This window comes from Solanum lycopersicum, chromosome 6, assembly GCF_036512215.1.
Source record: "Solanum lycopersicum chromosome 6, SLM_r2.1".
In the NCBI taxonomy this organism is placed as follows: domain Eukaryota; kingdom Viridiplantae; phylum Streptophyta; class Magnoliopsida; order Solanales; family Solanaceae; genus Solanum; species Solanum lycopersicum.
Window position 1 is genome coordinate 28131430 of NC_090805.1, and position 25632 is coordinate 28157061.

Here is a 25632-nt window from a genome sequence, read left to right on the forward strand (position 1 = left end):
AATTTACTTTAAAATCCTACATGTAGCTATAAATTGTAATATTTATAACTATAGTAGTTTATTTTAACTACACATCATATATTTACTCTGTTGTGTATTTTCCTTTTGAAAACTAAATACTGTATACTCTTATAAAATAAAAGAATATTATTTCAAATTAATATTTGTATAGTGCTTTTGTAAATTAAAAAAACAAACGAACATGTTAATTTCATTAGATCACAAATCACACGAAATTGCTTATAATCAGTGCTCACATGAGCAAAACAAAATCCATAAGGATGTAGTTGGAGAAGAAGAGAACAATGAGTTTCGGAAAAATCAATTCAAATTATTCCATTGTAGTTGTACACGTTTTATACAAGGAGAATAAAATTTGTAACAATAGTACAGATGTCAATGAGTTGTCACTAACTAACAAACTAACCAACTAGACTAACTAACTAACTAACTGAAAATTAATTAACTAAAAATGATATTTAATTAACTAATCTAATCTTAATACCCCCCCCCCCAAAAGTTGGAGGAGTGGAAAACACTGACAACTTGTGTAATGCAGCAGAATGTTTAACCCCAGTCAATGTTTTGGTCAATATGTCTGCCAGTTGATCGTCGGATCCTATGTGATGTAGCAAAATGAAGCCTTCTTGTAGTAGGTTTCACACAAAATGGCAGTCAACTTCGATAAATTTGGTTCTATCATGGAATACAAGATTTCGAGCAATGTGCAGAGCTGACTGGCTATCACAATATACATCAATTGGAGTTGGCAGGGGCACTGTGAGTTCTTCAAGCAATCTTTTAAGCAAACTAATTCGCCTGCAGCTTTTCTCAAGGCCCTATACTCTTCCTCAGCTGAAGATAGAGATACTGTTTCCTGTTTCTTTGATTTCCAACTGAGTGGACTATTACCTAACACTACAATATACCCACTCACAGACTTTCTGGAATCAAGACATGCAGCTCAATCTGAGTCGCAATAAGCTTTAACATTGTAAGACTGATCATGCAACATGAATATGCCTATAGTTGGGTCTGTTTTGAGATACCTTAGGAGATGGAATGTTGCCTTTAAATGAGGCTCCCTCGGGTCCTGCATAAACTGACTAAGATGCTGCACACTATAGGATATGTCCATTTTAATATTAATCAGAAAATTTAACTTCCCAATAAGTTTTCTGTAAAATGCAGGATCTGAAAGTTGAGAACCTTCTTTGGCATGAAATTTTACAGCAGGATCCAATGGAGAAGTGCAGTTGCTTAGGCTAGAAACATTGTAAGTCTTAAGCAAATCAAGAACAAACTTTCTCTGTGAAAGAATGAGTCCATCTTCCTTGTAAAGTACCTCCATCCCAAGGAAATAATGCAACTTACCTAAGTCTTTGATCTTGAATTTATCATGTAGGAAAGTTTTGAGTTCTTCTATCTCAGTTATACTTGTGCCAGTTAGGATAACATCATCTACATAAACAACCACAAAAATGGTAGAGTCTGCACTCTTTTTGTGAAAGAGAGAGTAGTCATTTAAAGAGTGGGTGTAACCTTTAGTATATAATGCTTCGGCTAGTTTGGCATACCACTGCCTGCTCGCCTGTTTCAACCCATACAGTGACTTATTCAGCTTGCACACCATCCCCGACTTTACTACTACTAAGCCTGGTGGTACTTCCATGTATACTTCTTCATGCAGTTCACCATGAAGGAATGCATTGTTCACATCTAGCTGGTAAATGCTCCATCCTTTCTTAACTGTTGTGGCTAACAAGGCTCTTACAGTTGTCATTTTAATGACTGGTGAAAAGGTTTCTGTGTAATCAATCCCAGCTTGTTGAGTGTAGCCTTTCACCACAAGTCGTGCCTTAAATCTCTCAATGGACCCATCAGCCTTACATTTTACCTTATACACCCATTTGCACCCTATGGCCATCTTTCCACTAGGTAAATCCACTAAATCCCAAGTATGGTTTGAATATAATGCTTCGAAATCCTGTGTTATAGCTAGTTGCCAAGCAGGATTGATGGTTGCTTCCTCATATGAGAAGGTTCATCATCACTGCTAATGTTTCTTACAAGTACTTGACTCTCATGTTCTAGAACTTCAGGTGTTATATTTTGGTATTTAGAGAAGGCAGTATTGAGGGAAAGAACATTAGTTGATATTTGTTTAGATATAGATTTAGGAAGGATGTAATCATGTAAGTATGCAGGCAGTTTATGTGTTCTATGAGGTCTATTTGATGTTGTAATCGATTCATTTCTGTGTTGAATGGTGGGATATGTATATGTAGAATTTGGTAATGTTTGGTTAAGGGAAATGTAACCTGGAATGTTACTTGCATCAATTTCATTATTCTCAAGCAGTAGTGTTTGTGAACCAATTTCAATATCAATAATATCTACAACAAGTACAGAAGACAGAACAGAAGGAAAAGATGACACATCAGAAACAACTGTAAATGGAAAAATATTTTCTTTGAAAATTACATCTCTAGATACATGTATCTTTCTTGTGGACATACTAAGAACCTTTTAACCTTTTGATCCAAAGGGATACCCTATGAAAATGTGTGGTGTAGTTCTGTCTTGTAATTTGTCTCTTTGACACTTAAGAATGGTTGGGTAACAAAGACATCCAAAAGATCTCATGTGAGAGTATAATGGTTTGGAGTTGTACAACAGTTCATATGGACATTTTCCTTTGACATGGGAAGTAGGAAGTTTGTTGATGATATATGTGGCACACAATACACCCCTCCCCCCCCCCCCCCCCCCCAATATTTTGTTTGCAGCTTAGATTGAAAAAGGAGAGCTCTAGCAGTTTCTAATAAGTATTTGTGTTTTCTCTCCACTATACCATTTTGTTGTGGTGTGTATGGACAAGTTTTCTCATGAAGGATTCCTTTTGACTTTAGAAAAGATGATGTTTCTGTATTGATGAATTCAATCCCATTATCAGTCCTGATACACTTAATAGTAGTATCAAATTGATTCTCAACCATGTATATGAATGTCTCGAGAACTTCTAAGGTGTTACTCTTGCAGGTTAACAATTGGGTCCATGTACATCTATTGTAGTCATCAACTAAAGTGATAAAAATATTTATGGTTATCATGTGTTGATGTATGGTAAGGTCCCCATAAGTCAATATGTAACAATTGGAATATTTTGGTGGATGTGTTGATACTGTGGGAAAATGACAGTCTTTCTTGTCTTGCCATTGGGCAAATATTACACAGAAAAGGTTGTTTGGTTGAGAATTTTTCAGTTATGCATTTAATCTCCCTCATCTTCGCAAAAGGTACATGGACAAGTCTATTGTGCCACAATACAACAACATCACAAGTATGAGACATAAGAGAAGTAGAAACATGAGACTGACTTTTATTTTCCAAAACTGATTTTTTTATAGTAGAGCTATGTGAACATTTATTCTTCTTGAGAACATTGTCTACACTATAGTATTCATGACATTCATTATTGTGTTTACATGGAAAACTAGGAAAAGATTAAAGATCAGGATTAGAATTACAAGAACCAGAAATATAAGTTAGAGCATTTGAGGCAACAAAGTAGTTGGTGTGTTTCAGACAGTTTGCACAAAGAAAGTAGAGCCCTCCCTCAGCTTCACCAATCACCAGAGGCCTCTTCATTGAAGGGGCCTGCAAAATGCATGATGTTTCAGTGAAGGATACAACACTCTTTGGTATAGACTTAGAAAGGCATTGAATAGACACAAGATTATACTTAAAAGAGGGCACATACAACACTTCATTTAAGATAATGTTTGATGCAAGTATCACTTCACCAATCTGAGTGACTTTCACCTTATAACCATTTGGTAGGGTGATTAACAAAGGATAAGGTAAGTAGGCCGTATTAGTTAGGAATTTCATGTCAAAATTCATACGATTTGAGGCTCCTGAGTCTACAATTCAAGAGTTAGACTTGTTTTTGAAACACCTGCAGGATAATTTTCCAAAATCAACAGAGGAAGTACAGACTATCATACCTGCAAGGTTCACGTTGCCACACATAGGGTCATGCCTTTGACAGATTCTCCATGGTTTTCAGCTTGAAATTACTGCAACAAACTCATGCATTGTTCATACTGTTCCCTAGTCAATTCGGGGTGTGTATCATGTCTACCCCCTTGTTCCTCATCTCCACTTGACATCACATCAGTTGAAGGACCATGCACATCATCCATGAGTCCTTTGCCTTTGTTGAACCTAGTATTCTAATTTTAATTGTTGCGATATCCATTCTGAAAATTCTAGTTATTATTGTAAGGATTATGATTGTTTGTTTGTGGGTATCCATGGAGTTTATAGCACTTATTTCTGGTGTGTCCTATCTTGTTGCAGTAGTCACACACCACACGACCCCTATTGTTATTGTAAGTGTTGGAGGTCTGAGAATAATTGGTTCTGAAACTGTTATTTCCTGCTGAAGGAGGATAACTTTGTTGAGTCTGTCGAGGTTGTTTGGAGGTACTTGCTCCTCCTGAACCATGCACATTAAGAGAAGTCGACTCCATGAACAACTGATTGATGGGCTTGATTTCCCGTTGTTTTTCGTGCTGCACTAATTATTGAGAATGCTTGTGCAAGTGATGGCAAAGGATTCATCATGAGAATGCTTCCTCGAATCGCAGTATACACCTCATTCAATCCCATAAGGGACATGAATCAATCTCCTGTCCTGTTCTGCTTTATAAAAATTTTCCTTAGCTCCACAAACACAGTTACAGCTACATTGAATCTTCTTGTGAAGAGTACGTAATTCCTCCCACAATCTTTTCATCCTTGTATAGTATGTTGTGATATCCAAAATTCCTTGAGATAAATCATTTATCTCACGTTGAACTTGGTAGAGTTTTGCTCCATTCGTCTGATCATATCGATCCTCCAATTCCTTCCATAACTCAAACGAATCACTCACATACTCCACACCATCGAAAATTTCTTTTGCAAGTGAATTTAGAATCCATGATGTCACTATATCATCGCACATTTCCCATTGACGATATTGCAATGTTCCTGGATCTGGTTTCTTACACTCTCCATTGATAAAAACTAATTTGTTCTTAACTGAGAGAAATCTGTAAACACTTCTCCTCCATAATTTGTATCATGTTCCATCAAAAGGAATTTGCACTAAGGATGCACCTGGATTATCAGATGGATGCATGTACATAGCAGAATTGACTTCCTCACTCCCAGTACCATTAGTTGTTCTACCATTGCCACTTGATTGTTCAACAGTTTCATTTGTCATCTTAGATCAATTCAATATATGTATTTCAACACTTCTATCAGAAAAGAATATAAAATCGATGCAATCTCAAACTGCTTAGATCGAAGAACAATTTTTTAGAATTTGATGGAAATAGAAGAAGAAGAAAAAGAAGAGAATGAAAGAACAATTTCTAAAGTTCGATAGAAACAGAAGAAGAAGAGAATCACAGACAATACCTATCAAAGTAAATTGTGCTCTGATACCATGTTAATATCAGTGCTCACATGAGCAAAACAGAATCTATAAGGATGCAGTTGGAGAAGAAGAAGAACAATGAGTTTGGGAAAAATCAATTCAAATTATTCCATTGTAGTTGTACACGTTTTATACAAGGAGAAAAAAATTATAACAATAGTATAGCTGTCAATGAGCTGCCGCTAACTAACAAACTAACCAACTAGGCTAACTAACTAATTAACTGAGAATTAATTAACTAAAAATGATATTTAATTAACTAATCTAATCTTAATAAAAATTATATAAAGAATGAAAACTAAAACATTAGACTCTGCATTTAGAGCCACAATTTAAATTTTCAAATGGTGCAAAAACACATATTCAAATGCAGATTGTTCGTAAAAAATCATGTGCCTGAATTGCCTTTACAGAAAAAAATGAAGTAGATATAGTTAATTCCGTATTAATTAAATAAAATAATATTCTGCAAAATTAAAATTAAAGAAAATTAATTTGTCCAAAAAAGATTATTAATCAATCAGCATAAGTAAAAAGAAGAGGAAAAATAGAAGGTGAATTTAGCTAGGGAACGAACATAATTCTTTCCATTTTGAATAGATAAAAAGAAGAGACATTATAAAGATCATTTTATTTTCAAATCTATTATATGCATAAGCAAAATCTCTTAGAATTAAAATTGAATCAATTTATAAATTATTACAAAATCCAATCGACTATGAACGCGTTAATTATTGGTACCGTACATTAACAAAGCGAAGAATGTTTAGGTAAAATTTGAGTATTGATAATAATATTTTAGTAGTCCCCCAAATAAAAAATAAATTTTACTCATATGAGGATTGAGAAATTTTTTTACTATTTGTTAGACCAAAATTTTAGTTTGACATACTCCTCAATTTTGTCACTTGGACTACTGTTATAAAATTGATTCCAATATTCTTTTTTTTCGTACATAAATAACTCAAATTTATATAATAATAAGGAGTCGTTCGGTGTGAAGGATAATACAAAATAGTCTTTGAATTAAATAATATACCTAATTTGTTATTTGATTGGCAAGTTCGGGATAATTAGACCGGAATAAGTTATCTCTCCCCTTGTGTGATGTAGTAATTTTGAGATAACTTATCACGTGACAAAATAAGTAAATGACACCTTTTTGTTACATCACATTTTACATTGCTGGAGGGCATTTTAATAAATAACTAAATTATTTTTAAAATTTATTATTTTGAATACAACAAATAAACACTAAATAAAAAATAATTCCATCATAACTAATCTAATCATAATTTATCCATCATAACTTGATATCAAACCAAACAACTCAAAGGATATATATAAGTTGTTTTCATATATGAGTTTTAAATGACAAAGTGTAAAAATATATCAAACATTTTTCGCTTGATTGTATCAAAAAAATATAAAACAATTATCTTAAAACTTTTGGAAAAGTAAATTTTTGTTATGCCAAACATGCTTTTGTGCTTAAATAAATAATGTAAAAGAAAAAGAGAGGAAAAGAGAAAGGAGTATGTTGGAAGGTAAGTACGTAGTGATTTTGTCAATTGACACCAAATTTAAAAAGGTAGTTAGTTGACCTTAAACCGAAGCAACACAAAGCAAACACGGAAGACAAGTCGCAACTAATTAAATATTACTCTCTCACATAAACACCTATTAATCAACGATTCACATTACACGAATAAAATAATTTAATAAAAATAAAATGTGATTATTTTATATGAATTAAGGTATGTTAAAGATTAAAATACATTTTGATGGATCTATATATCTGATTTGTTTGTTAGTTTGGTTGTTTTTGTTGTTATTTTTTAATAAATTCAAAATTAAGTCAAATAGTATTAATTTATTTAAAAATTTAAAACAAAATCTACCCAAATCAAACCAAATATCATTTTTTCTAATCGACCTAATTTTTAATCATAGCCATGACTTACCCTATATAGAACGTCGGACCTCGGGGTAGAATGATCTAGGGATAGGCACGGGAGGATATAATAATTATATAACCAGAGTTTGGTCATCAATTTTCAAATATTTTGGCAAATATTATTTGAGTGAAAATTTGGGTGAAATATCACCATGTGTTTGGCAGTAGTATTTGAAAAGATTTGGCAAATAAAATTTGTCCATACAATTTGTCATCTCCTTTACCTTATAAAAAATTATTTTCTTAAAAACAAATTAATCAAATCAAACCCAAAAAATGAGAAAATCTTTTCAAAAAACGTTTTCCTCCTTACCAAACACACCCTCTACATTGTCTTGGAAACGCCACGCTAGAAGCCTTCCCCAGGTTTTTGAGTTCAGACACGCAACTTTTTTAATCTAGGACACGTAATTATAATTTCTTTTTTCTGTTTTATGAACTGAAAAAAATATATATGTTTGTGTAATTGTTAAAATGAAGTTTAAAAAGTTGGGGTTAGATGAGAAATGTAGGGAGTTATCCATGTGTGTACATACATAAATTTTAAATGAATGAGCTTTATAAATCTTTTGAAAAATGGAAAATTCATTATATTTTAAGCCATGTGAACAATGAAAGGCAATCTCAATCATAATAATACCAATGTGAATGTCATTAAATATTGTTCGACTTAGTTTAATCTTCTTTTAATCATATCTATATTTTTCTATTTTTGTGAATTCGGAGCTAAAAGAGTTAAAAAGAATTGTCAAAAATTTCAAAAGGACATATCATTCTTTTTAAAAATCAGAAAGACAAGTCTTATACAATGACGCGGTTAAAAATAAAAATTGCTGTGATTTTTCCAAATTTTCTTCTTCTTTTTTAATTAAAAATTATTGTCGTGATAGTGATTTTGTCTGATTTTTTTTCTTACATCGCAGTAGGGACAACATTTTTCATGTCTAATGTTAATGTGCTATAGTATTATTTTCATGCCTATTATTGATTATTAATAATATAAAAATGATAAATAAGACGGATAATACACTCAATGTAATTGTTGAAGTACAAGGAAAATTGAACTATATATCATAAATAATAAGTAATAAAAGAATATCAAATTAAAAAAAGAACTTTTAAAAGGGAAAGATTAAACATATAAAAAAAATATTTTTTTAATTTTATCAAATCGATGGAAATATAGTCATTGAATAACAAAACTTTTTAAAAATTTTTAAACCAATATTATAGTTGTAGCAGCGATTTAACATTAACATAATTCTTTTTTATAAAAATGTTGCTATAGCAACGATTTTAAAGAAAATTCCTTTTTTAAGAAAATTGCTGGAATTTTTTTTAACGCAACGTTAAGAAAATCGCTTCTTTCCTTTTGGTTATTTTTTTATGTGCCGCTTTGATTATTTTGAAAGAAAAAAATTATCCTCTTAGCTTCAAACTCTAATTTTTGCTATGCGTTATTCTAACTATATATAATTTTACGAAGATTTATTTGTTTAAAGGATCAATAATAGTAAAATTTAGTTATTTTAAATATAACTTTTTCACATGGAACATGTATAATTTATTCACATTAAATATAAGTTTTTATTTTGCAAAAATTATAATGATTTGTCTTTTTTCTAAAAAAAAATATTTTCATAATTTCAAATCAAAACATAAAGAGTCGAAATCTTAAATTTTATCACCAAACGCTTAGTAAATATAGTAGAAAGACAAAAATATATAACACTCAATTCGTTTAAAAAGATTACCTATTTTAATGTGACGCGTAATTTTAAAAAATAAAAAATATCTTAAATTCTATGATTCTAAATTAAAATTACATTAAATATCATAAAATATCTTTAATTCATTGACTTTTAACAAGACAGGTAAGCCTTGAAATATTATCAAAAGGAAATAAATCAATCTTTTCAAAATAGTAGTAAAAAGAAATATAATATGCTTTTTTTAGAAAGAGGAAATATATAAATTAAAATTTAAAACAAGTACACTCTCCCTATTAAAAAGAATCACATGTTTTTATTTTTAGCTATTTCAAAAAATAATTTTTCTTTCTTTTTATTGAAACACATAATTTTATTTATTTTTACTTAGATACAAAACTTATTTAATATATTTTCTGAAATTTCCTACTAATTTTAAAAAATTATAAAAATTCCTACTCTCCTATTCTCAATTACATCACTTTACATTAACTTTAAATAATGTATTAATTCGGATACATCACTTAACATAATAAATTGATAGAATATATCATTTTATGCAATGTATCGAGACTTACGTAATGTATCGAGGATATTAAATGATGTCTATGAAATAGAGAACGTTGAGTGATGCAATCTAAAATCGAGTCACGTTATATTGATACATTGGGAGATGTATTTGAAATCAAAACATGACGTATCGAAACTTTTTGGGTGGATCCAAATTTCACAAAATTTAAGGAATTTTTTGTAATTTTTAAAAAAAATTAAGATATGATATAACTAATATTTAACACTATAAAAATTGTATAAAAATTCTCTTAATTTTAATTCTTCTTGCGGTATACTTAAAATCACAAAATTAAATGACATTGTGCTAAATGACCAAAACTATAGTATTTTTTTAATTTTAAAATTCATTATTTTTCTATTTTTAAAAGTAAAATGTATTAAAGTTAGAAAGATAAAAATATTTTTAAAAAAGTAAATTACATAAAAAAAAATTCATTTTGATCAAAAAGATTTTTTCTTAATATATTTATTATAACTCTAATTTAAAACTATAAATTATTTATTTTTTAATGTGAAGTCAAAGGAGAAGTTTTTATTTTATGGAATTTATAGAGGTTTGGTAAATTTTGTTGGAACCTTATACATGACGACGAAGTTAACAACTTTGTCTGTTATACTGACACCTTTCCATCATTCCAATTAATCTTTTAAGTGAAAATACGCGTGATTAAGGCGCGTGTTTGCTAACAAGTTCCTCATCCTCAATATCCAACCCTCCATTCACTTTAAATATATCAAAATCCAACGGCTCTAAATTAAATCTGTTTAGATTAAATACCCTTACCTCTAAACTACTGAATCATTTTATTAATGCCTAATTTTTATTTTTATTTTTATAAAAATCCAAACTTTTTGCAGTAGTTGAGGTATCAGTTGCAAATTGAAAGCATCTTTTTCCTTAAAAAGCAAAAATATGTCCTCGGATTTCTCCGGCGGAGTTCCAGACTTTCACGGCGGCGCCGGTAGATCCAGCTTGATTCCGATGAACAACTCCCAGCCACAAATTCAATTAACCCAACGCCCTGACGGAGTTTCTCAGAATCTCCACCGGAGACCTATGTTCATCGGGAAACGGTCACTCGCAGCCTTTCAACAGCAGCAACAGTTTCAGTTTCTACAACAACAACAGCAGCAACAAGGTTTGGGATTTTATCTACGTAACGTGAAGCCTAGAAATTACCAGCAGGCATCTCCAATTTCTCCTCTAGATTACTCTGTTTCTTCCTCGTTGATTTCATCTGAATTTTCTCCGATGACTCCACGCCATCCTCTCCCGATTTCCACGGCGAACACGAACGGGGTTTTATCTTCTGGTAACCCGAATTGTTCAGCAGTTGCTTCTTACCTAAATCAGGTACAGAACAGTTTATACCAGGAATCAGAGGAAAAAATGATGAATCGACTGCATGAGTTAGAGAAACAGCTCCTAGAAGACAACAATGAGGAGGAAGAAGATACAGTCTCTGTTGTGACTAACAACGACGAGTGGTCGGAAACAATAAAGAATCTGATTACTCCGACTAGTAACCACTTATCCCCGGCATCATCTACGTCTTCATGTTCTTCTTCTATGGAATCTCCGCCAGTATCTTCTCCCAGGCAGTCTATTGTCGAAGCTGCTACCGCAATAATCGACGGAAAAACCAATGTTGCAGTACAGATCCTCACGCGCCTCGCACAGGTAGCTGATGTTAGAGGGTCTTCCGAACAGCGGCTGACGGCGTACATGGTTTCAGCACTCCGATCGCGCGTGAACTCCACGGAGTACCCACCGCCCGTGATGGAGCTGCGTAGCAAAGAGCACGCAGTTTCAGCTCAAAACCTCTACGAGATATCCCCGTGTTTCAAGCTAGGATTTATGGCAGCTAATTTCGCCATTGTTGAAGCTGTAGCTGATCATCCCTCAAACAAAATTCACGTCATTGATTTCGACATAGGACAAGGTGGACAATACTTGCATTTACTACACGCGCTAGCTTCCAAGAAAACAGATTATCCCATCAGCTTAAGAATCACGGCGATCACAACAGAGTTCACGGTCAGAGCTGATCACAGTTTAAAATCCATTGAAGATGATCTGAGAAGTCTAGCAAACAAAATCGGTATTTCCTTGATTTTCAAAGTAATTTCACGTACAATCACCGATTTGAGTAGGGGAAAATTAGGGATTGAACACGACGAAGCTTTAGCAGTGAATTTCGCATACAGATTATATAGATTACCCGACGAGAGCGTAACAACAGAGAATCTAAGAGACGAGCTTCTCCGGCGAGTGAAGGGGTTATCACCAAAGGTGGTGACATTAGTAGAGCAAGAGTTGAACGGGAACACGGCGGCGTTTGTGGCGCGTGTAAACGAGGCGTGTGGATATTACGGAGCATTGTTGGATTCACTGGATGCAACTGTATCAAGAGAGGAAACGGGTCGGGTCAAGATCGAAGAAGGGCTGAGTCGTAAATTAACAAACTCGGTAGCGTGTGAAGGTAGGGATCGTTTGGAGAGATGCGAGGTGTTTGGTAAATGGAGGGCCCGAATGAGTATGGCTGGGTTCGGGCCGAGGCCCATGAGTCAACAAATTGCTGATTCACTGCTTAAGAGGCTTAACTCGGGCCCACGTGGCAATCCAGGATTCAATGTGAATGAACAAAGTGGGGGTATTAGGTTTGGATGGATGGGAAAAACCCTCACCGTTGCTTCTGCTTGGTGTTAACTTGTTACCACAAGAATAAAAGTATTTCTTTTTCCTTTTTAAATTAGTAATCAGTATTAAAAGATATTGTGATTTGTATAAAAAAAACTCATTGTAATATGGTGTACTAGAGGCTTTGTTAATAGTAAAGTACCACTGTTGGTTATCTGTCAATTCTTAAAAAAAGAAGAGGATAGACGAATGCTGACAGGCTGACACCAAACCAAAAAGTAAAAGACAATGAATGTAATAATAATTTAGTAATTAAATTAATTGGTCATTTAATTTTTATTTTATTTGGCGGAGTTAGATTCTTTATTCTTTTCCTAACCCCAATTTGAAAGTAATTATTATAATAATATTTGGGTCATACATATTGGAATAAAATTTGGCGTTTGTTTAGCGAAATGCTGACATGGAATGTGTTTGCGTCGGCGGACTATGAATAGGTTAGGATCTCGCTACTTTTGGGGGCCTGGGATGGGCTCCACCCTTTGGATATGGAGGAATAAAAGTAAATATCCAAAAAAAGGGAAAATAATTACAATCATATATTTATTTATATTCATATCTCATTAAATAATTATATAAATATATTATATAATTAATTTTGCTTAATTAATTCTAAATACATATTATTAAAGGGGTTCACAAACCAACTTAATCGACTTTAAAATTATCAAATCAAACCAAAGATAATATATATTTATCGATTTATCGTTTATCAATTTCGGTTTGGTTTGATTTGAATAAATAAAAGAAAATTTTCATTCTAAATGTGAAAAAAGTGAACAACCCATTCAAAACAAAAAAGAAAGTTAGAATGATTGAAATTATTGAATTTTTATCACTTAATTTATTATGATTAAAGCTTTAAAATTCACTATATTAACTTTGAAGGAAGAGAGATTAGCATTTCCAGTCCCAAAAAAATTGTCATATACATTCTTATATATGAAAATCAATAGAATAAATATTTTCACCTTGCACATTTTTGCTTTCAATAAGTAAATTATAATGAAAACATATATGATATCTTTAAAATCGTTTATAAAAATAATATATTAAGTATGTATATTAATAAAATATATGTATATAATCAATCGATTTGGTTCGATTATTTCTTTGATTTTATCGAATAAAATCATAACCAAAATAAATACTACTAATTTTCAAATATCTAAAATTAAACCCAAATAAAATTGGTTTTATTTTATTTGTTGATTCGCTATTTCGATTTGAATCAGTTTCTATATAAACCATGAGCATTCCTACATATCACATACATACATATATATATATATATATATATATAAAATTTCTTATTTAGAAATTACAATCATATATAAGAGTTTTTACATCATAATATCTCATATATTTTTGTGACTTTTTGTTATTAAAGAATTTATCTCCCTTTGAAGAGCAGTTCATGCAATTTCATCTTAGGTAGCTGTTTTTTCTCTTTTCACTGTAGTTAAAATCAACATCTCATTTGTACTTTATACTTTAATTTAACATATCAAGATTTTTTTAATTTTATTTTATCATTGACATTAACTGCATATTCAAAATTTTAAGTTGATTAAAGTTATACATTACTTAATATAGAATTATAAGTATCATGATAATATATACATTCATTTATTATTTTTAAGAATCATGCACAATCTATTTTACAAAAGTAAAAGTGAACTGAATGAGTATTTCATTTGCTTTAATTCAAAAAAGTGTATAAATAAATACAAACTTTAATTTTTTCTCTCTCTATATAAAGATTATAATTTAACTTATAATAATATTTGTTAATTACAAAAAACTTGTTACCGAGAGTAAGATGAGAACTTTAAATTATGTTATTTAAATAAATAATTAGATAGATCCAAATAAATTAAACTAAAGATTGGCATAAAATAAATCCTCATAAATTGAAAGATAAGTTATTTTGGTTTATGATTTATGATTTATAATGGTTAGCAGAATCATGGTTGGGTGGAATACGGGTGTTATCGAAGATAATTCTATGGCATATACTGTAAAAATAATAGACATAATAAGGTTTTATAACTAAAGTTTTGATAATTGCGCTTAATAACTATAATTTTATCTGCTATGAAGGCTATGGTTCATATATTTTTGTTTGTTCGTATATTTCGCTTGTGAATATATATTTAGGAATTTTTCAGTGTTCTGTTTGTATATTTCGCTTGCCAATATACAAACAAGACAATATATTAAGATTTTTTCATAAATCGTATACAAATAGTTAGGGTAAATATGTACAAAATCCTGAAATTTTATAACCAAAAATTGAATTGTACAAATTCTAAATTTATACAAATTAGAAGATTAACAAGAATTGAGAAAATTGTATTTTTCTTAAATTGTAGTTATAATACCTAATATAAGTTAAATGTTTGCTATTCTACGTAATCCCCCTTCCCACCATTTTGCCCCACTTATAAAGCCTTTCTGTTTTGGTTATTTTGTTGAAAAAAATGTTTTGATATTTTTTATTGGAAAAATAACTTAAATACACAACTATAGTTTAGTATTCCCTAATTTTTTCTTCTTTTTTTTAAATATTATATAATTTTTTTTAAAAAAAAAAATTTTAGTAGAAGTTTAGAGATACATAGCCTTCTCTCTCCTATAACATACACTTCCCCAATATCATGCCTATTTTTTCTCCACTAATACACTCAATTTTCTGAATCACTTTTTAAATTTTGAATTATTAATTTTAATTAAAAACGTTTCACAACATTTAATATAAAATTTTGAATTTCAAAATTCAAAAAAAATAAAATTTCTGAAAATTGGACCATTGTTCTCTGGTTCTTCTTCTTCTTACTCCATCATCCGTCTATAGTTCTTCTTCTTCTTCTTAATCCATCAACTGTCCTTATTTTTTTCTTTTTTTCTTCTTGTTCATTGCTATATTACATGAGCCGTCTCTAGGTCTTATTTTTCTTCTTACTCCATCATCCGTTCTTTTTTTTATTCATTGTTCTATTACATTATATTAATGGATCTGTCACGACCCAAAACGCGTCGTGAGTGGCACCCACATTTCTCCTCCTATGTGAGCGAACCAACCAATCTAAACCCCAACGTTTTAACCATAATAAACAGAATACAACGCGGAAGACTTAAAACTCATTAACGAAATCAATAAATAACTTCTAAAATTCAATACTTATTATTCCCAAAATCTGGAAGTCATCATTAGAAGAACATCTATCCTCAAATTACTAATCTAAGAGTATCTAAGAAGCTAAAATAAGTAAAAAGCTAGTCCATGCCGGAAGTTCAAGGCATCAAGATATGAAGAGGAGGATCCAGTCCAAGCTAGAAGCATTAGCTCACCCTGAAATCCGGTGTAATGAAGACTGGCTAGAGTTGCGGTTGAGTTGAAGGCGACGGCACGTTTGCTGCACTCCACAAATAATCAAGAAAACAAATACAAGTAGGGGTCAGTACAAGGCATAAATACTGAGTAGGTATCATCGGCCAACTCCAAATAGAAAACAGTATATATCAGATAATAACATAAAATCAATCATACTCCTCAACAGGTGAAAGCAACAAGTTCACAAATCATGTGTAACCACATCAAACACACCTATGAGAACTCAAGTCTCCACATCATACTCATTTGGGATATAGGTTCTTTTCATTCGAATTTATTAACATAATTTCAAGATTCATTATCTTTATTCCTCTTGTGTCGGTACGTGACACTCCGATCCCCTAATTCTACGTGTCGGTTCGTGACACCCGCTCCCCTAATTCTACGTGTCGATTCGTGACACCCGATCCCCTAATTTCTACGTGTCGGTTCGTGACACCCGATCCCCTAATTCTACGTGTCGGTTCGTGACACCCGATCCCCTAATTCTACGTATCGGTTCGTGACACCCGCTCCACTAATCTCATTCTATTAATTCATCAAGCCTTCTTTTATACCAAGGCATCATCAACCTCATTACTTTAGTTCATCAAGCCTTCTCTTATACCAAGGCATCATCAACCTCATTACTTTAGTTCATCAAGCCTTCTTTTATACCAAGGCATCATCATTAACAAGGTAAATTTAGGATTAGAGATTCAATAGACTCATCATGCTTATTCATCACAATTATATAATCACATCTTGTAAGCACACAATTAAGCATATAGAAGGTTTTATAATACTAGCCAACACATATCATTCGCTATTAAGAGTCTACTACGAATAGCATAAAACTCAGAACCTACCTCCACCGAAGAATTGTGATCAAGCAAGCTAATCCTCAAAATCTTTGCTTTCTTCTTCGTTCCTCTCTCTCTCGATCGTTTCTCCCTCTCTTGTTCTTTCTATTTTTCTTATTCCAACCCTCTTTCTTTTACCCTAATTAGCATATAATTAAGTATAAAAGATGACAAAAGTAACCCACTAATTAGTTTAAGGTTATCGCCTTTAACCCTCAAGAAATTGAATTATTAATATTCAACCACTAACTTTATAATTATAAGCAGGAATAGTCCAAAATGCCCCTTAAAATATTAAACAGAAATCCGACCCAGCCTGGGGTTACGCAGTTTGTGACGGGCCGTCGTGCCTGCGACGGTCCGTGCTGCTGAGTCGTCACAGAGTTCAGAGACTGAAATTTACTGAAGAGTCTGTGACGGCCCGTCATGTCTGTGACGGTCCGTCATGCCTGTGACGGTCCGTCCTGCCACTTCGTCACGAAGTTCAGAGAGTCGATTTCAGTACCCAAATTTCAGAATTCTAAGTGTTTTGGAACGAGACACCCTCGACGGTTCGTCGTGCCTACGACGGTCCGTCGTGGGATCTGTCGACCAAGACAGTTTTTCCAGAAATAAAATCTGCTGCTCAAAACGACTAAACAGGCCGTTACAATAGATACCAATTTACCCATCGTTCGTCCTCGAACGATCATTAGAAGAAAAATAAGGGCGAAAAGGAGTACCTGAATTTGTAAACAGGTGTGGGTATCTTTCTTGCATATCTGCCTCCTTCTCCCAAGTGGCTTCTTCAACTGGTCGATTCTTCCATTGAACTTTGATGGATGCAATCTCCCTTGACCTCAGCTTGCGGACTTTTCTATCTAAAATAGCAACAGGCTCCTCCTCATAAGACAAATTCTCATCAAGCAGAACTGAATCTCAATGAATAATGTAGTTTCCATCCCCATGGTATCTTTTCAACATAGACACATGAAATACCGGATGCACTCCTGACAGTCCTGGGGGCAAGGCTAATTCATAAGCCACCTCCCCTACTCGCTTAAGTACTTCGAATGGTCCAATATACTTTGGGCTTAGCTTACCTGTTTTCCCAAACCGCATCACCCCTTTCATGGGCGAAACCCTTCAGCAAGACTTGCTCACCCTCCATGAATTCCTAGTCTCTAACCTTTCGATCTGCATAATCCTTTTGCCTGCTTTGAGCCGCTAAAAGCTTTTCTTGAATAGATTTCACTTTCTCTAATGAATCCCTCAAAAGATCAGTACCCCAAGGTCTAACCTCAAATGCATCAAACCAACCAATGGGAGACCTACATCTTCTCCCATACAATGCCTCGAATGGGGCCATATCAATACTTGAGTGATAGCTATTGTTGTATGAGAACTCTGCTAAGGGTAAGAAGTTATCCCAATGACCACCAAATTCTATCACACATGCACGAAGCATATCTTCCAACACCTGAATTGTTCGCTCAGACTGACCATCGGTCTGAGAGTGAAATACAGTACTAAGGTCCAACCTAGTACCTAATTCAGCATGCAATGTTCTCCAAAACTTAGAAGTAAACTGCGTACCTCTATCTGATATGATGGAAAGTGGAACTCCATGCAATCGAACAATTTCTGAGATGTAGAGTCTAGCTAAATTATCTGCATTGTAGGTCACCTTGACCGGAATGAAGTGAGCAGACTTAGTTAATCTGTCCATAATTACCCAAATAGAGTCAAACTTCCCCAATGTCTTTGGAAGACCAACCACGAAGTCCATTGCAATTCTCTCCCACTTCCATTCAGGAATGAGCATTCTCTGAAGTGTTCCTCCGGGCCTCTGGTGTTCATAATTTACTTGCTGACAATTTGGACATTTGGCAACAAAATCAACAATGTCGCGCTTCATTCTACTCCACCAAAAGTGTTGCTTTAGGTCACGGTACATCTTGGTTGCACCAGGATGTATAGAATATCCGGAACTATGAGCCTATGTGAGAATAGTGTGGATCAAATCATCAACACGGGGCACGCATACCCTTCCCTTAATTCTCAAAACACCTTCCTCATTGATCGTTGCTTCCTTAGCCTCTCCTTGCAACACCTTATCTCGGATCCGGATCAGCTTCTCATCGGTAAACTGCTTTCCCTTAATCTTGTCAAGAAAAGAAGATCTTGCCTCCACACTGGCCAAAAATCCTCCCTTCTCATTTACTTCTAGCCTCATAAAGTTATTAGCCAGAGTTTGAACTTCTCTAGCCAATGGGCGTCTAGAAACTTGCAAGTGAGCTAGACTTCCCATGCTTCCTGCCCTTCTACTTAAGGCGTCTGCCACAACATTAGCCTTTTCCGAATGATACAAGATAGTGATGTCGTAGTCCTTCGGTAGTTCCATCCATCTCCTCTGTCTCAAGTTCAAATCTTTTTGGGTAAAAACATACTGTAGGCTACGATAACCGTGTAGACTTCACACTTAACCCCTTATAAATAATGTCTCCATTGCTTTAATGCAAACACTACCGCAGCCAATTCCAAATCATGGGTCGGATATTTACGTTCATGTACCTTTAATTGCCTTGAAGCATAATCAATTATGTTCTTCTCTTGCATTAGCACTGCACCCAAACCCGAATAGGATGCATCACAATAGACAATGAAATTCTTACCTTCCACTGGCAGGGTAAGGATTGGTGCAGTAGTCAACAAGGTCTTGAGTTTCTGAAAGCTTTCCTCACATTCGTCCGACCATACAAATGGAACATTCTGCTTAGTCAAGTTCGTCAATTGGGAAGCAATGGAAGAGAATCTCTTGACAAATCGATGGTAATAGCTAGCTAAACCAACAAAGCTCCTTATTTCTGACACATTAGTAGGTCTTACCCAATTCTTCACTGTCTCAATCTTAGAAGGATCCACCATCACTCCATCCTTAGAAACTACGTGCCCTAAGAAGGACACTGCATCTAGCCAAAACTCACACTTGGAGAATTTGACATAAAGCTTTTTCTCCCTCAACATTTCCAATACAATTCTCAAGTGCTCCTCATGTTCCTTCTTGCTCTTTGAGTATACCAATATATCATCAATAAATACGATCACAAATAGATCCAGATATGGCTTAAAAATCCCATTCATCAAGCTCATGAAAGAAGCAGGGGCATTCGTAAGCCCAAAAGACATTACTAAGAACTCATAATGCCCATACCTGGTCCGAAAAGCAGTCTTGGGCACATCTGCTGCCCGTATTTTCAATTGATGATAACCAGATCTCAAGTCAATTTTTGAGAAGGTACAAGCACCTTTTAACTGATCGAATAAATCATCAATGCGAGGAAGAGGATACTTATTCTTAACCGTTACCTTATTTAGTTGTCTGTAGTCTATGCACATCCGAAAGCTTTCATCCTTCTTCTTCACAAACAAAACAGGAGCACCCCAAGGAGATGCACTTGGTCTAATGAAGCCTTTGCTCAACAACTCTTGAAGTTGGGCCTTTAACTCTCTTAACTCCGCGGGAGCCATTCTATAAGGGGGTATAGAAATGGGGTGAGTACCCGGTTCCAGATCGATGCAAAAATCAATATCTCTATTCGGTGGCATACCAGGAAGATCTGCAGGGAACACATCCAGAAACTCACGGACTACCGAAACCGACTCAATTGAAGGTACTTGGGTAGTGTCATCCCTGAGATGTGCCAAGAAATCTAAACACCCCTTACTAACCATTCTCTTAGCACGAAGAAAGGAGATGATACGAACCGGAGTGGAAGTGTAGTCGCCCTCCCACAATAACGGATTTGTCCCAGGCTTGGCTAACGTTACAGTTTTAGCATTACAATCCAAGATCGCAAAATTCGGAGAAAGCCAAGTCATACCCAGAATTACATCAAAATCAACCATTTCTAAGATAACCAAGTATACATAAGTATTGATCCCCACAAAAGTCACCAAACAAGACCTATATACTTTTTCAACTATCACAGACTCACCCACCGGAGTAGAACACGAATAGGTATGTCAAACAATTCACAATGTAAATTAAGACCAGTAGCAAATGAGGAAGATACATATGAAAATGTGGAGCCGAGATCAAATAATACAGAAGCCATACAATCACAAACCAAAAGATTACCTGTGATAACAGCATCTGATGTCTCCGCTTCCGACCACCCAGGAAAAGCGTAACAATGGGCCCTATCACCTGTTTGCCCGTTGCCCCTACCATGTTGCGCTGCAGTAGTTCCCATTTGTCCGTCACCCCGGCTGTTTTGGTGACCACAATTACCTCGGCCACCACGTCCTCCAGAATAACGGCCTCTACCATGACCACCTCTACCTCTAGCTATTGAGGGTCTATAACTCTGTTTTGGACAATTCCTCCTAATATGTCCAGTCTCCCCACATCCATGACAAACTTGGTATCAGAGCATGAGGTTTGTTGGTCTCATCACACAATAACGAGTCTAGTAGAGTCTTGAGGAACGGTAGGGGGATGCCTTTACTTTTCTTTGAGAGGCTACAAGACTTTATGAAAATTCCATTTTTTCTTTCTTTCGTGCTATTACTTGGGTCCAATTGGTATCTAGGTGATACAAATTGGTATCTGACCATCTTCACTCTATTTCGCAGATGGTTAGAACTAGAGCAACAACCGCGCCAACACCAGCACCGGCAAGACAAGAGGCGTCTGAGCCAGCCACTGAGACTGTAGCTCGAAGAGGAGCAGTGGCAAGAGGCCGTGGTAGAGGTCGTGACAAACTTGGTATCAGAGCAAAATCCAAATAGAAAACAATATATATCAGATAATAACATAAAATCAACCATATTCCTCAACAGGTGAAAGCAACAAGTTCACAAATCATGTGTAACCACATCAAACACACCTATGAGAACTCAAGTCTCCACATCATACTCATTTGGGATATAGGTTCTTTTCGTTCGAATTTATTAACATAATTTCAAGATTCATTATCTTTATTCCTTTTGTGTCGGTACGTGACACTCCGATCCTCTAATTCTACGTGTCGGTTCGTGACACCCGCTCCCCTAATTTTACGTGTCGGTTCGTGACACCCGATTCCCTAATTCTACGTGTCGGTTCGTGACACCCGATCCCCTAATTCTACGTGTCGGTTCGTGACACCCGCTCCACTAATCTCATTCTATTAATTCATCAAGCCTTCTTTTATACCAAGGCATCATCAACCTCATTACTTTAGTTCATCAAGCCTTCTCTTATACCAAGGCATCATCAACCTCATTACTTTAGTTCATCAAGCCTTCTTTTATACCAAGGCATCATCATTAACAAGGTAAATTTAGGATTAGAGATTCAATAGACTCATCATGCTTATTCATCACAATTATATAATCACATCATGTAAGCACACAATTAAGCATATAGAAGGTTTTATAATACTAGCCAACACATATCATTCGCTATTAAGAGTCTACTACGAATAGCATAAAACCCATAACCTACCTCCACCGAAGAATTGTGATCAAGCAAGCTAATCCTCAAAATCTTTGCTTTCTTCTTCGTTCCTCTCTCTCGATTGTTTCTCCCTCTCTTGTTCTTTCTATTTTTCTTATTCCAACCCTCTTTCTTTTACCCTAATTAGCATATAATTAAGTATAAAAGATGACAAAAGTAACCCACTAATTAGTTTAAGATTATCTCCTTTAACCCTCAAGAAATTGGATTATTAATATTCAACCACTAACTTTATAATTATAAGCAGGAATAGTCCAAAACGCCCCTTAAAATATTAAACAGAAACCCGACCCAGTCTGGGATTATGCAGTCTGTGACGGGCCGTCGTGCCTGCGACGGTCCGTGCTGCTGAGTCATCACATAGTTAAGAGACTGAAATTTACTGAAGAGTCTGTGACGGCCCGTCATGCCTGTGACGGTTCGTCCTGCCACTTCGTCACGAAGTTCAGAGAGTCGATTTCAGTACCCAAATTTCAGAATTCTAAGTGTTTTGGAACGAGACACCCTCGACGGTCCGTCGTGCCTACGACGGTCCGTCGTGGGATCTGTCGACCAAGACAGTTTTTCTAGTAATAAAATCTGCTGCTCAAAACAACTAAACAGGTTGTTACAGGATCCTTTTACTAATAGAAGGATTTATGATTCGGATGATGAAAATTGGAAAGAAAATAGAAAAAAGTCTTTGCATGATCCTATGAATGTTCGGAAGGATTTAAACAAAGATTTTGGCTAATCATCTAAATCAAAGGTTGACAAAATACACCAAAAACGGAAAAAAGAAGCAGCAACCATTGTTGTTGAAATTAGTAAAAATTTTAGTAAAGGAATCTCATATGTATCATGAATTTTTGAAAATTGTTATCATGTATCAGACAATTAGTTTAATACATAAGTACTCAGTTTGTTATAGTGTGTTAGTCGATGTATTGATACATGAATTAGATGTGTATCATATGATTTCCTATGTATCAAGAGTTTTTGAAAATTGTTATCATGTATCAGTTAATAAGTTTAATAACTGCGCCATCAAGTGTGCTTGCTGATACATATCGACTCAGTGTATTATAGTGTTTAGACGATGTATTGATACATGAATTTGATGTGTATCATATGATTTTCTAAGTATCACGAGTTTTGAAAATTGTTATCATGTATCAGTCAATAAGTTTAATAACTGGATGTTCATAAAAATATCTTCAAAGTAGATGATATAATCTTGAATTTTCAAAATTTGAAATTGTTATCCAATTACGTGCTGAATTAATGCTTATTAATGAACTGTTACCGTAATTTAAGCTGATTTAGATAACAAATTTAAATGTTCTGTCCCCCCCCCCCTTTTAATCTTAACAGTTTTAAGTTAATGTGTATCATTTACCATGTATCACAACATACTAATGTATCATGCCACAACAATTTTAAGGGATTATTAGTAAATACTAATTTTACCAGAACAAAATGTAATTATTGTATTACACTATGGGATTAATAACCTTTTCTTATGGGATTAATAACCGTAGCATATTAAAAGTAGGAATTAATTCAAATTTCAGTTTTTAATCCCCCAAATCACTCAACAAACGGATAAAATGACATACTATATAATGTATCTGACTGTTTTATTATGTATCAGAAACTTATTAAAAATAAGAGATTTTTTGTAAATTGAAAAAGAGTAGGGATAGGAGGTAATTTATGTTTTACACTATGTGATTTACGTAATTTTTAATTACCTGAATATACAACTTAAGTTTACATATTCTCCATATTTCCCTTATTTTTTTTAAAAAAAATACTAAAATCCCTATTTTTTAATAAATCTAATCTGACAGATACATTATTCAATTAAAATCCTAATTAATACTAACCAATTAAATCTTACCCCTAATTTTAATCTTTATTTTCCCCAAATAAAGAATCCATTTACACCACTCCCAAAATTAATGCATCAGCAATATCGTAATATTCATTACGAAAACGATACAAAATTACATTCAAGGAAATTTTGAATATCGTTTCTGCCAAAAAAAGGGAAGATCACTAATGAAAATATTGTTTCTGCCAAAAAAAAAGGGAAGATCACTAATGAAAAAATATAATTTAATTTAGAGTTTTATATTGGATAAAACTGATTTTGAAACACACAACTTAATGTCTTTTTTTATGGGATTAATAACTGTAGCTTATTAAAAGTAGGAATTAATTCAAATTTCAGTTTTTAACCCCCCAAATCACTCAACAAACGGATAAAATGGCATACTATATAATGTATCCGACTGTTTTATTATGTATCAGAAACTTATTAAAAGTAAGAGATTTTTTGTAAATTGAAAAAGAGTAGGGATAGGAGGTAATTTATGTTTTACACTATGTGATTTACATAATTTTTACTTTTTTATTTCATATACTAGTAAATGGGTTCGCGTTTCGCGCGGTAAATTTATTAAAATAGAACTTTCTTGTATTTTGATGTTATAGTATTTTTATATAGATTTTTTTAATAGTATAAAGGTTATCCAATTCTAGTTTACCATTTGTTTCATTAAAAGAAAAGGAAAACTTACAAATCATAACACTATTTTTTTCGAGTTTACATAATTTCATTTTACCATTTTACATAGTGTCTTTAATTAGAGACTCACATAAATATCTTTTTTGAATTTTCTTCTTTGCAAATTTCGTTAGTATAACACTATCAATTAAATTCAAAATATTAAATATTTTTAAAACTATATATATATATATATATATATATATATATATATATATATATATATATATCACTAGTGTGTTTATCAAGAGCAAAGATTTCATAATCATATAATATACCAATAACTAATATGTTGTCCTAACATGTTATCCAAAATTGAAATTTCATATGTAGTCTAATTATGATAGTATTTTGTAATTGAAATTGCGCATAAATAAGACATTAAGGAATCCTTGAAAAGGAAGATAGAGAAGTAATATGAAAAAGTTCAAAAAAATACTTTGGTGTGAGAGAAATAGTCATCATTGTGTATCATGTAATTATGATGAATTGCTAGTTTTAATTCTGTCATTTGACTTTTTATTTTTTACTCTTATTTATATTTATTAACATTATTATGACAACAACAAAAAATCATATAAATTTTTTTGCTTGATCTATTAGAGAAGAAAAGATTTCTTTGGAGAATGTTGTAAATAAACGTATTCTTTCAAATTGTAAATCTTCAGTAGATGGATTTACATATAGTCTGTACTAACAAATACTTATAACAATAATTTTATGGAAACATAAACATAAAAATAAGCAATAAAGTTTAAAACATGCACTCTAAACAACAAGTAATATCATAAGCATAAATTAATCACTGTAAAAAAATATACCAGGATCTGGCACAATAGAGTGAAACAGGAAGGAAAAATCGTGCCCACTGAATACAAAATGTCTCCTTTTAAATGAGTCACTCAACAAGTTTAAAGTATACAAAT

At 33.4% G+C, this 25632-nt stretch overlaps 2 protein-coding genes across 2 annotated transcripts; one reads left to right on the forward strand and one right to left on the reverse strand.

Moving 5' to 3' along the window:
• Positions 1–4663: 4663 nt before the first annotated feature.
• Positions 4664–5278, reverse strand: LOC109120456 (uncharacterized). The gene is made up of 2 exons (XM_019214266.1): positions 5170–5278; positions 4664–5061 (listed from the first exon to the last, which is right to left on the reverse strand). Exons 1-2 carry the CDS (start codon positions 5276–5278, stop codon positions 4664–4666), a joined length of 507 nt encoding a protein of 168 aa, XP_019069811.1.
• A 5070-nt stretch (positions 5279–10348) lies between these two features.
• On the forward strand, positions 10349–12588 carry LOC100037501 (scarecrow-like protein 8). The gene has a single exon (XM_004240673.5). The coding sequence runs from the start codon at positions 10647–10649 to the stop codon at positions 12441–12443; it is 1797 nt and encodes a 598-aa protein (XP_004240721.1). The 5' UTR covers positions 10349–10646; the 3' UTR covers positions 12444–12588.
• The last annotated feature ends 13044 nt before the right edge of the window (positions 12589–25632 follow it).

Excerpts from the sequence above, each read along its gene's own strand:
- LOC109120456 (XM_019214266.1), bottom strand. The coding sequence starts at position 5,278 with ATGACAAATGAAACTGTTGAACAATCAAGTGGCAATGGTAGAACAACT. Across the intron at positions 5,062-5,169 it reads GCATCCATCTGATAATCCAG|AGTGTAAGAAACCAGATCCA; the intron begins GTGCATCCTTAG and ends TTATCAATGGAG.
- LOC100037501 (XM_004240673.5), top strand. The coding sequence starts at position 10,647 with ATGTCCTCGGATTTCTCCGGCGGAGTTCCAGACTTTCACGGCGGCGCC.